The 12,150-nt window shown below is 44.4% G+C and overlaps 2 protein-coding genes across 3 annotated transcripts in view; both read right to left on the bottom strand.

Annotated features, from left to right (window-relative positions):
• The window catches only part of LOC103539999 (histone H2B type 2-F-like), a 35,057-nt gene that overhangs the window by 9,110 nt on the left and 13,797 nt on the right, over positions 1 to 12,150 (bottom strand). Inside the window, exons 3-4 of one of the 2 annotated variants that reach the window (XR_011536560.1) lie at positions 4,716 to 4,747; positions 4,154 to 4,320 (exon numbers count right to left, since the gene is read on the bottom strand). Coding sequence is in view for 1 of the 2 variants with exons in the window: in XM_008506497.2 (XP_008504719.1) it covers positions 1,627 to 2,003 (377 nt within the window). In the remaining variant the exon portion in view is untranslated. Of the gene's footprint in view, positions 1 to 1,626; positions 2,066 to 4,153; positions 4,321 to 4,715; positions 4,748 to 12,150 lie in introns of those variants that run through there. The other variant, XM_008506497.2, reaches the window with a different exon arrangement.
• LOC103540001 (histone H3) lies at positions 3,192 to 3,682 on the bottom strand. The gene has a single exon (XM_070607208.1). The coding sequence runs from the start codon at positions 3,651 to 3,653 to the stop codon at positions 3,243 to 3,245; it is 411 nt and encodes a 136-aa protein (XP_070463309.1). The 5' UTR covers positions 3,654 to 3,682; the 3' UTR covers positions 3,192 to 3,242.

Raw genomic sequence — 12,150 nt, 5'->3', positions numbered from 1 at the left:
GCCTTCTCACTTACTAATTTTCCTTACCATACAATGTACTGTATAATGCTTTCTTTTCTTTCACTGGAAATTTTAGAATCTCAGTGAGTCATCTTTCCCTGGCCCATGTCTGGCAGTCGCCAGGGAAAGATGACTCACTGAGCATCTTAACTTTCCAGTAAAAGAAAGAAATCATATGCAGTTCATTTTATGCAACTTTTAACTGGATGTAAATTTGAACTCTTACGTTATAAATTAATAAAATTCATTTTAAGCACAAAGTCGTCATGCAAATTCCCCCAAATTTATCAAGAATGGCTTAATTTCAAAACTTCACTGTCAAGTGAATTGGAAACTAAGACTTTCCTTTTGCCCCAAGGGTGTATTTTACTTGATAAAACATCCACCAGCCTTTGTCAGGATTAGTCTTGAACTACACAAGTTTTGAACTAAGAGGTCCTTAGAAATTCACTCTACATGTGTTAACTGTGGCTTTCTGTACATCATGACCCCAAAATCTAAAAAAATACACCTGAGAACACTAAAAACCACCTCCCCAGTGCCCACCTCCAACTTAACCTAACCAGGAAATTTCAGGAGAGTCACTTGGAAATGTGTTTAGCAAGCACCAAGGTGGTTATCATCAGGAAAAAATTGTTACAGAACCAAGGCAAGGTCCTTGCCCTACACCAAGATCACTAACATTGGCTGGGTAGCACCGAGGAAATGTTTGACTGAAATGAGGGTTAAATCCTGAAGGAAGGGAAGTCTTTGGACATTGAGTTTCTCAACCTCAGCACAAGGCTCGACATTATGGACCAAATAATTCTTGGTTGTGGGGGCTGTCCTATATAATATAGGGGGTTAGCAGCACCCCCAGCCTCTACCCACTACATGCCAGCAGCATCCTTCTCCTCACTTGATGACAGTCAAGTGTCTGGATATTGCCGAATGTCCCAAAGTGTGGGAGGCAAATACCTCTACCTGGATGAGTCACTGGACGAGGAAGAAGTTAAGGGAGGACGGCTAGCTCAAGATTTTATAGGTAGGCCAACAGACTAAAGCACATGGCTATGTTGGACAAAGTTTGTAACAGACACCTAAAAGTGCATGCCAAGAATTAAAAAAAAAAAAAAATTAAATACTAAACAGGGGCGAGTGAGGGAACTGCGGGCTTCGAATCTCTTTGCTGGGAAAACTCAGCTTGTCTTTATAGACATGAAGGAGCAGAGATAAAGTGGTAAAGACAGTCCCCCTCCCCCATAGCAATTTAGCCAGACGGCCTCAAGCCCACTTTCTGTTATCCGTACTTAAGCACCCGCAAGCACAAGCACCCCCTGAGAACCCAGGACTACATAGGGACCATTTTGATAACTAATTTCTCACCAGCCAAGAGTCGTGCCACCAGGTGACACCACTAGATTATAGGAAACCGCAGATTTTTAATACCCAGGGTAACCTTTATCACATCCCTAACCTATTCCTAAACCCAAATGCACTCATGATGATAGGCCAACCCCACCTCACTAAAGACCAACCAGCTTTCCAACAAGTGTTTACAGCTGCTTTCTCAAGTAACTTAAGTGGCTCTGAAAAGAGCCTTTGGGGTAAAGAGGCCGTCCTACTGCGTTTCTTACACGCCCTTACTTTGAACTGGTGTATTTAGTAACCGCCTTGGTGCCCTCGGACACGGCGTGCTTGGCCAGCTCGCCGGGCAGCAGCAGGCGCACGGCCGTCTGGATCTCCCGGGACGTGATGGTCGAGCGCTTGTTGTAATGCGCCAGGCGGGACGCCTCGCCGGCGATGCGCTCGAAGATGTCGTTGACGAAGGAGTTCATGATGCCCATGGCCTTGGACGAGATGCCGGTGTCTGGGTGCACCTGCTTCAGCACCTTATACACGTAAACCGAATAGCTCTCCTTTCGGCTGCGTTTGCGCTTCTTGCCATCCTTCTTCTGCACTTTCGTAACAGCCTTCTTAGAGCCCTTCTTGGGAGCAGGAGCAGATTTTGCTGGATCAGGCATTTTTGCACAAAGAGATGCCACTAAAAGAGAAACACTCCCCAACTGCAGCAAAAAATGGGCTGGTTACGCGCTACTTATAGAGCCTGTATGCAAATGAAGACTTACACAGTACTGCGTTTTTATTGGTTAATTTCCAACAGTGTCATCATTGAAAGGTGGAGCCCCTGCAAATAAGATTCTACTCCCGCTTCCTGAGTGGTCATTAGAACAAGTGTCTTGTTAGCCAATCAAACTGTTCCATTTCACACTGACCAGTAAATCATGTAAAGTGATAGTTTCACCTGTTTGGGGTCTTTTTTGTTGTTTAGGTGGCTTTCAACTTTCAGTTGTAGAACTGTATACGGAAGAGTACTGCAGCAGCAAAGACAAGTTAACTTCTCTTATTTTTGCATCGTTTTACTCCTCTCTACTTTGTGGAAGCTTGTTCTGTCTTGGTTTTAGTTCTTTGAAGGATACTTTAGCCCACATTTTAAAAAAATCGCAAGATATTTCCCTCATTCCCATTCCGGTTTACGCTGCCTGTATTATGCAATGAGAAAGATATTGAACTAGAAATTAATTTATACTATTCCTAACTCAGGAAAAAAAGCTTCATAATTTTTAAAAAGGAATTTGCCTCCGCTCCCGACCCTCCACCTGATCCTTGGGATCTTATACATCTCGAGACTCAGCAGAATGTCTCCTGCCCCCTGTTCTTTTTATGAGTTCAAATCCCGGCTAACAACTTAGGGACCAAGGATTTTATCTACCATCCGGCTTAGTTCTAACTGTAGACTCGAGTTGAAAACTCGGAGTCTGATCCCGAGTTATCACATAATAACGGCCTGATAAAGCGTCAATTTTTGTGTTCAGATTTGTGCTAACGTTTTGTGCTAGCAGCTTGGAACACGTTACAAATGACTGGTAGAACAAGTCCATCCTCTTGCAAGTTTTTTTTTACAGAAGCAGCAAGGTTGGCACTGTGCCGTGTAAATCACACCAGCACACAGACAGCAGGCTTGACCAAACCTGTACTTTGCCTCTCCTGTTCCCACTAGCCGTCTGTCAGCCAAAGGTCCGGCACTGATCCGCTAACCTCATCACCCACCACGTGCGAGCTTCCCGACCCCTCTACCCAAACACCGGTGCGTGATACGAGTAGACCCACGCCACCTGATGAACCTAGCACAGCTGCTTTTCATGCAAACATGGGTGGCTCTAAAAAGAGCCTTTAGATCGCCTGCTTAATAAACGTATGCCTTAAGCCCGCTCTCCGCGGATGCGGCGGGCCAACTGGATGTCCTTGGGCATGATGGTCACCCGCTTGGCGTGGATGGCGCACAGGTTGGTGTCTTCGAACAGCCCCACCAGGTAGGCCTCGCTCGCCTCCTGCAGCGCCATCACGGCCGAGCTCTGGAAGCGAAGGTCCGTCTTGAAGTCCTGCGCGATCTCGCGCACCAGCCGCTGGAACGGCAGCTTGCGGATCAGCAGCTCGGTGGACTTCTGGTAGCGCCGGATCTCCCGCAGGGCCACGGTGCCCGGCCGGTAGCGGTGCGGCTTCTTCACGCCGCCCGTGGCCGGCGCGCTCTTGCGGGCCGCCTTGGTGGCCAGCTGCTTCCGCGGGGCCTTGCCGCCGGTCGACTTGCGGGCGGTCTGCTTAGTACGGGCCATGGTCTCTCACCGATGTTTTTGAAGGAGCCTAGGCAGTCTTATTTATAGACATAGCCTTGCCTTGATTGGGCCAGAAAATCTAGGAATTTTCAGAATTGTGATCTCATTGGCTGAGACTCAATGCTATTTACTAGTGGAAGACTGTTATGCTAATCTCTTATTACTTCCCTATTCCCTTACTCCTAAAATCTTATGGATCAGATGTTTTTCTCCTTTTTAGACCTTTCCTTTAAATTGGTATGGATTTTGTAAGAGCAATTTATGAAGTGTTTTGCATGCTTGAGATTTGTATTTTAATAGATTCTGTCCAAATACAAGCGTGCCCTCTCATGAACTAGGTTTCAGCCTGTGTTTGCAGTTACCAGTTGCTTAACTCCTCTCCCATAGCTAACATTTATTTAGCGCCTGGCATCGTGCTGAGCGCGTTAGATGCATTACATTATGACTGAGGTTCAACAAACTGTGTAGTTGAAGAAACCAAAAATTGATCTTATATTTACCTGATTTCGGACCTCCGCCAAAGCCGAGCGCTGACCGGTACCAACTTGGAGTGGAGCCTTCTGCCTTTCTTCAGCCTTTTCCGCCTGGAATGCGGTTCCCTCTTCAATCCATCAATGGGCAATTAAGTCCTAGAATCCAAATGCTTCTAAGTCAAGGAAGATAAGACCTGAAATAATTAATTTCTCCTTTACAATGGTGAATAGTTTCTGAATAGTCAATTGCCTATCTGTCCAAACAAAATTTCAAGGCAAACAAATTATTTGTTGATTACTGAGTTGCCGCCATATTTTCTTCAATAGTTTTCTAATGCTTAAAAGTTTCATATCTTTTCTGTTGTCTATGAAGAAATTGAAGGTCCTTTACCTTTCAGTTATTTCATATGCTTTGAAGTATTGCTCAGAAAATTGAATATCATAAAACAACAGTTATGTAGGGTTGCCAATACTTAAAATTAATATAAAACTTAATCGTATGCCTATTTTATTGAAAAAGCATTGCATCCAAACCCTACAAAAACTCAAACCTGAGAACAAAAGCAGGCCCAAGAGGCTTAAAACTTACCTTGATGGAGTCAATGAGTGATCATCTTCCTGCTGAAATGAAAATAACATGAAAGTAACTTTGAGGGGATTTTCTGAACACTAAACACGTGTAGAAACTTACCCTTCTGTCTTCAAGAGTCCCCTTGGGCAGCAGCAAGCTCCTGCTCCAGGGAGAAGATCTAAAATGTCCTGCAAGTGTAACTGCTGTGAACAACTGTTACCCCTTCCTGTGCTGGTTTTGTAATAATGCCTCACACATATACTTATACATATATAATGTATGTACATATATAATGTAATGTATATATATAATACTAGGTATTTAAAAATTCTTCTACATACACTATCTCATTTAATCTCAACTCTGAAATAGATGCTGTTTTGCTCATTTCACAGATAAAGAAACTGAGTGTCAAAGAAATCATAGCTTGTCCCAGATAAGTAACAAGGCCTGCGTGAAAGTTTCTTTCACCAGAAATAATATTCTAAAGTGAAAGAATAAAATTATAGTGGATTTCCAGTTTCATCAGGCTTGGGGTAGATTTTAAAGCACTAGAGAATTTTCCCATCATGCAATCAAATCAATCAATGTTTCTTGAACTTCTCCACTAAATTATTCCCATCAAAAGAGGAAACTACCCGGGGCTGGCCCCGTGGCCGAGTGGTTAAGTTCGCGCGCTCCGCTGCAGGCGGCCCAGTGTTTCGTTGGTTCGAATCCTGGGTGCGGACATGGCACTGCTCGTCAGACCACGCTGAGGCAGCGTCCCACATGCCACAACCAGAAGGACCCACAACGAAGAATAGACAACTATGTACTGGGGGGCTTTGGGGAGAAAAAGGAAAAAAATAAAAATCTAAAAAAAAAAAAAAAGAGGAAACTACCCTATGGGGTCTGGATGACAACCCAAAGCAGCCCATCCGAGGGTCACATTTCTTTGCAATTTTCTTTCTTTCTTTCTTTTTCTTAAGGTATGCACTCTTGGCCATGATGTATGAATCTGTTCATCTAAATAAGAAAAAGATTCTCAAACTCTATGTTTAAATAGAATTCAACAGTCATGGGATTTATTTTACCTTTACAATATAGAGCATAAGAAAATTCCAAGAGACATTCTCTGACTTAATAGGAAATTGTATAAAAAGTTCTCCTTCTCAGAAAACAGAGATGCCAATTTAAATATTAATTCCTGGACAACAAGTCAAATAAGAGAATCAAAACAGTAAACTTTTAAGGGTTATAGATAACATTTCTCAGAATCTAACAACCAGTGATATATGGTTGCCTTAGAAGTCATCTTTAATTAACAGAATTCCTATCCATATTTGTTCAATTCCATCTGGTCTCCACACTGGACCAAAGAGTGATATTCCTGTGAACATTCTCACTACACCACTTTATCAGAAGCAAATTTATAATGTAGAAGAATCTCAACTTGGCTGCAACTGTGGGAAAGATGGATTTTTTTTTCCTGAGGAAGACCAGCCCTGAGCTAACATCCGTGCCCATCCACCTCTGCTTTACATGTGGGAGGCCTGCCACAGCATGGCTTGCCAAGCAGTGCATAGGTCCACACCCAGGATCCAAACCAGCAAACCCTGGGCCACCAAAGCAGAACATGCAAACTTGATGACTGCACCACCAGGCCAGCCCCGAAAGATGGAATATTTTTCTCCTAATATTTCCAAAGTTTCTTTCCTAGAAATAATAAGAATCTGCAGTTTTAAAATTGAGCACTGAAATTTAATTATTTGGTGCTGGGGGGGCGGTGGGGAACAGTCATGAGAAGCTTAAAATTTACCATAGGAAATAGGCAGGGAAAAGAAAAAGTTAATAAGTGAATTATTAGGCATGTAGTGTTTTATATGTTCATGTATTAGGTTTTTGGTTTTTTTTTTTTTCCTTCTTTTTGGTGAGGAAGATTGTCCCTGAGCTAAGATCTGTGCCAATCTTCTATTTTGTATGTGGGACGCCACCACAGCATGGCTTACAAGTGCTGTGTATGTCTGTGCCTGGGATCTAAACCCGCAAAACCAGGCCACCAAAGCAGAATGTGGAAACATAACCACTAGCCACAAGGCCAGCCCCTGTATTTGTTTTTAATACAAACGTAATGGGCTAAATTAAAATAAATGTTCCAGGAAGACAGTTTGTGTTGAGTCTTTGACTTCAAGTAACCCCAGGGCTCCAGGGACCCCAAGATGAGACTGAATCTTTGGTTTGTGGATTGGTCAGGCTATGTGCCTGATTCTCTTTCATCCTGAGTGGCCTGCAGCCCTGGACCAAATTGAGAAGCCACAGGATTTTGAACTGCTGTCCTTACCCCCATCTGAGGCAAACTCATTCCCTCAACATCCTGCTCACTGGATAAAAATGTCCCCTTTTCTGGCTGTCTGGAACACTAATGGTTGTACTGCACAGTAAAGGGTGCTGCAGGGAGGAAGAAGTTTTCCTCGACCCTCTTCGGGTCCCCTGGCCAGGTCTGAAAATTAAGCTGACAAAGACAGATTAACAGGAGAAAAGCACACCAACTTATTTCATCTAAGTTTTACGTGACACAGGCACCTTCATAAGGAAATGAAGATCCGAAGAAACAGTCAGACCTGAGTACTTTTATGCCAGGTTTGATGAAGGGCGGCAATCGAGTAGAGAGACAACAGGTGAAGGAGAACGAGGTAAGTGTAGTAACCGGGGAGGCAGCAAGGCCTGTTTGAGAGGATCTTCTGGGCCTCCCTCTGTCTTTAGAGACAAGGATGCTCCTTTCCCGGGAGGATAGGGAGGCCACCTCTCCCAGGAGGCTCTTATGACCCGTTTCAGGGGAGAAGGTCCCGGGGAAGGTCAGAGTGACCTTCTCGCTTCTGTCCTTTTCTCAAAATTTCTTCAGCTTAAAATATTCCACGTGTGAAGGTGCCATATTTTGGGGTAGCGTGTCCTGAACCCCATCAGTGGCAGAATACGCCACTTTGGCATAAGGATTATTTTGAGCTAAAGGCACTTGAAAAACGGCAGGTGCAAGAAGGGCACTCTGACCTCCCCTTCTCTTCCTAAAAACAGGAGATGAAACCTCCATATGGAAGATGTCTTCCCTCTACCAGGAGGAAAATAACATTCTTATCACCAAGGATGGGGAGTCAAAGCCGAGAGAAAGGTGTATAAACCTTGTTAACCTAACCTTTACCTTCCTAGTTACTTTTCCACCATTAACTGCCCAGCTGGGGCCCTTTTGTCTTGTTACATTGTCACGATTTGCTACTCTTTGTCCAATTCAGCATGGAAGGGTTCAACTCTAACCCGCTTCTTGGGGTCTTCATGTCCTTACTAGGGCTCCCCTGCCAAGTAAAACTTTCAGTAAATAGATTTGTATGCTTTCCTCCTGTTAGCCTGTCTTACATCAATTTAAATCTCAGGCCCAGCCAAAAGCTCTAAGAAGGTAGAGGTGAAATGCTGCCTTCCCTACAGCAGCTTTGAGTTTGAAGGGGTTCAGAACACGCCACCCCAAAACTAGTCGCTCTGGTATGTCGACTATTTTGAACTGAAGGTACTTGAGAAACAGCAGATGCAGGAAGGCAGCTCCGACATCCCTCTTCTCGTCTAAAAGCAGCTCATAAAATTTCCCATGAGGAAGGCGCCCTCCCAGGACCACGAAGAGAACACTCTGATCACCAGCGACTGGGAGCTGATGTGGAACTGCAGCTGTACAAACAAAGCTGCTAAAACACCCTTGTCTTCCGTTAGCTTCCCCCCTGTATTTCTAGTCATTGTCCCGTAATTTACTGTCCCTACTCTAATGTCAATTTAATTCTCGGGCCTAGCCACAGAATCGGAGGGGCAGAAGGAGGTTTTCCCTCCCTTACAAGTTTATAGGATTCCTGGCTTTCCAGCGTAACATATCCCAGTGGAACGAGGTGAGCTCAAGTAACGTGCTCCACATGACAAGTATTTTTATTCCATTAACCATCCTCATGAGACTTAAGCTACACATGGCAGGAATTTTAAGGGCTATATGTTTTAATGTATTTATTTAATAGAAATGACTTGGATTTGTGTGTGTGTGTTCAGGCTACAGGTGTTAGTATGATGCCTAATACTTCTGGTTTACAGGGAAAATTAGAACAGAATGCTCACAAGTCAACTGATGTATAGCCTTTTTCCAGAAAAAAGGGACTATTTTTTCTTAGCATGTCTTCTTCCTCAACATTCTTTTCATTTAGTTTTTGTAATCAGCAGTCTAGATGCATGACTTCATTTCATGCTCACAGGCTTGAGAGAAAGGTATTATAAACCCCATTTTACAGATGAGGAGAGTGGTGGCGACAGTACTCAGCCCACATCTCTCACACCCCTTCCCCTGGGGAATTCACAGATCAACAGTCTTCTCACTGGCAAAGGGCAAGTCAAACATTAGCCACCTCACAGGGTTGCTCTGAGAATTAAACAGGAGAATCCATGAAAAAATGTTTCCTAGAGCCTGAAGCATGGAAAGTATTCATTAAAATACAGCCACTAATATTATTATTGATAAAAAAGATACCCACAGTAGTTATGAGAACTGGAAGAAAGAAACAACAATTTGGAAATTCATATTTAAGCCATGCCTTAAAAAGGAATTTTATCAAATAGAATGAAAGGATAAACCAGACTAAGGAACACCATACAGGGAGGTAGGCAGCAAAGGCATGAACCAACAGGGCCTATTGGGGGAAACTCAGAAGGACCATGACACAAGTCTCAAATTCATGAATGACTTCTGATTTAGGCTTTTGATATAATCTACAAATGAAGTTGTACGTTGTCTTGTAATTGTGTGAGTCAAGCATTGATTAATTAAATGTAATCACTGAAAATATGTCAAAATTTTACAACCCGGTTTTGGCCACCCTCCGCCCACTGCCCCATATACCAGGAGCCTCCAAAAAGGGACCTCTGAAAAACTTCACATGTAAAAGGCTCTGTAAACCCTAGTCTCCACAGAGCTCAGGATCTATAGAGTAGTTGTGGCTAGAGTGTGTGGGGAGGATGTGGCAAGTAGATAGTTCTGGAAAGGCAGGTAGGGACAAGGTTGAAGGAGTCTAAATGCATGATTATAGAACCTTATCAGGTTGAGAAGCCGTGGTTTTGAAGCAAGAGACTCTGTGACCTGGCGGAGAATTGACCAAAAAGACATTCTGATAGAGGTTCCTAAGGAGTTCAGATGAGAGATGCTAAGCTTTAACAGGAAGTGCACAGCGGATGTCAAGACTCCATCAAACTGTTCACCTACCTCTGCCTACAGCTGAAAGTGGCTGCCCAGCATGACTTAGAGCAATGCAGCCATTTGCCTGTCAGAAGAAAGCCAAAACCTGTGCGGAGCTAGCACCTGCACTGGGCACTAAGCTAGTTGGGAGCTACTCGCAATCTTCTAAACCACTTTTCCCCCAAACTTCTCTTGGAGAGAATTGCCAATCCTTGTTCTTTTAGGAAGAATGTTTTTTTAGAGGCTCCAGGGAAACCCACTCCCACCCCAAAATAACCATTCTATTAATCCCGCCAGTTGGATTCAATCTCCCACACCACTCTCCCGTCAGAGTCCCGTCTTGATAAATACCTCAGGTACTCATTCACGCCTGCATGTGAGTCGCTTCCTCAGTCTGAGTTTACTTGCAACCGGGAAAGGGAGAGGTGATCTTGGAGATAATTTTGTTTAGGTAATGGGTGGTTCGGCCCCTCAGAGGAGGATGAAGACTATTGAAAAGAAAGTTTGTAGACTATCTTTGATTCCGCCTGGGGTCCTGTCCCCTCTGACACCAAAACCCCTCACTCCCATCATCCTTGGCTTGGATTGCTTTATCCTGTTGCAATTGGGCTGTGACTTTCTTTGCTACTACTGTTTAAAAGCAGTCAAACGCAGGAACCGTTCATCCTGTAAACAATTATGGAGCTTACGCTACACACTGAACTACTTATCAGCTGACAAAGGAAAATAAACAAAAATCACTGCCAGACAGACAGTCAGTGGGGGTGGGGGTGGGGCGAATATGTAAGATGAAAAGAGATGTAAAGTAACGTGGTCGATTCTGCAGGAGCTGCTGAAGGGTCAGAAAAGAGCAGGTGTGTTTCTCCCCCCTGAAGCAGCCAAGGGAGAGGAAGACATTGTAGGGGAGGACAAAGAATTTTCCCTCTACCCTTCTGAGTTCTTAGCTGAGACCCTGTAATAAAAGACTGATTAACTAGAGAAAGACAAACAGACGTTTAGTAGCATGCGTACCTCACGTATACACGGGAGATAGCCGGGGAAAAATGAGTAACTTCCCGAGGTGGCTTAGAATTCAGACTTAAGTAGCATCTTCACAGAAAGCAGAGGGAGCACGTATGCCTCTCAGGGGAGAGTGAACGATTTTTAGGAAAGATGACTGGGTCTTTAGAATCGATGGGAGGTATGACAGTTGGTGACCAAGTTTGTCTGAGTGTGCTGTGGACTTCAAGTCTCCTCTCCTTTGACGAGAGTCCGACTTCCTTGGTTGACGAAACTCCCGGGGAGGGGACTGATGTCAACTGAGCTCCTTCTGGAGGATCTATCTTCAGGCAGATAAGGGGAGTTCAAAGAAGGCCAGCCCCTCATTGGCTGTGTTCCAAGTGCCTACAGCTCAAAATACTCAATATGCCAAAACAACATATTTTGGAGTGGCATGTCCCAAACTCCTACAGGCATATTTTGGGGTGGCCTGTCCTACAACCCTTCACCGTCTAGGGTGAATTCCAGGGTGCTGGCTTAGGCATGTGTGGCATGGTGGCACCATTCAGAAGCAGACACAGAGCCAGTCAATGAGTTGGAGAAGGAAGAGAATGGATTCCCTCAGCTCCTGTGAGAGTCACACCTTGGAGATTTTAAGTTTAAACACGTTGATTTGGGGACACTTTGGATTTTAAGTTTAAAATGACTAAAGAACAACCAGGAAGATCCACAGGTGTGGAGCCTAGAAGTCTGGATACACATGTAGATTTGGGATTCATTAGCATATAGAGGGTAGCGGGAGCCAAAGCAGAGATGCAGAAAGGCGCATACGCTACTTTCAAATAATACACATTTCTCAGAAAAAAAACCTGTCATCCTTTCTGATGCAGAAACCACAACATCTGTGGATTCTCCTACAGGAGGCCCGAAAGTAACCAACGTGCTATACAGGTCAGGACCCCAAACAATTTCGTAGGGCAGTTTCTGGTAACGACTCTCCATCTGGAGCGGCTGTCCTCTCGCGAAACTCTATTCAGCAAACTTCGCTGGCCCCGCGCGGGCCTCGGTGGAGACACGGTTGGGCCCTGAATCCCGGCTGAAAAGGGTGGGTTTTAGGGGATCTGCAGAAACGGACGTACAGCGCATCCTTCAGCCTCCTTTCTGCATATGTGGCTTCCTTCAGCGGAGCGGTGGGTTCACTGACTCCACCAGAAGGCTTGGCGGTGTAGTGAGACCGGTTTCCCT

The sequence above is a fragment of the Equus przewalskii genome, unplaced genomic scaffold (genome assembly GCF_037783145.1).
Source record: "Equus przewalskii isolate Varuska unplaced genomic scaffold, EquPr2 ChrUn-10, whole genome shotgun sequence".
In the NCBI taxonomy this organism is placed as follows: Eukaryota; Metazoa; Chordata; class Mammalia; order Perissodactyla; family Equidae; genus Equus; species Equus przewalskii.
The sequence above is the reverse complement of the archived record's forward strand: the minus strand, read 5'-3'. Positions and strand labels throughout refer to the sequence as shown.

Coding starts and splice junctions, on each gene's coding strand:
- LOC103540001 (XM_070607208.1), bottom strand. CDS start 3,653: ATGGCCCGTACTAAGCAGACCGCCCGCAAGTCGACCGGCGGCAAGGCC.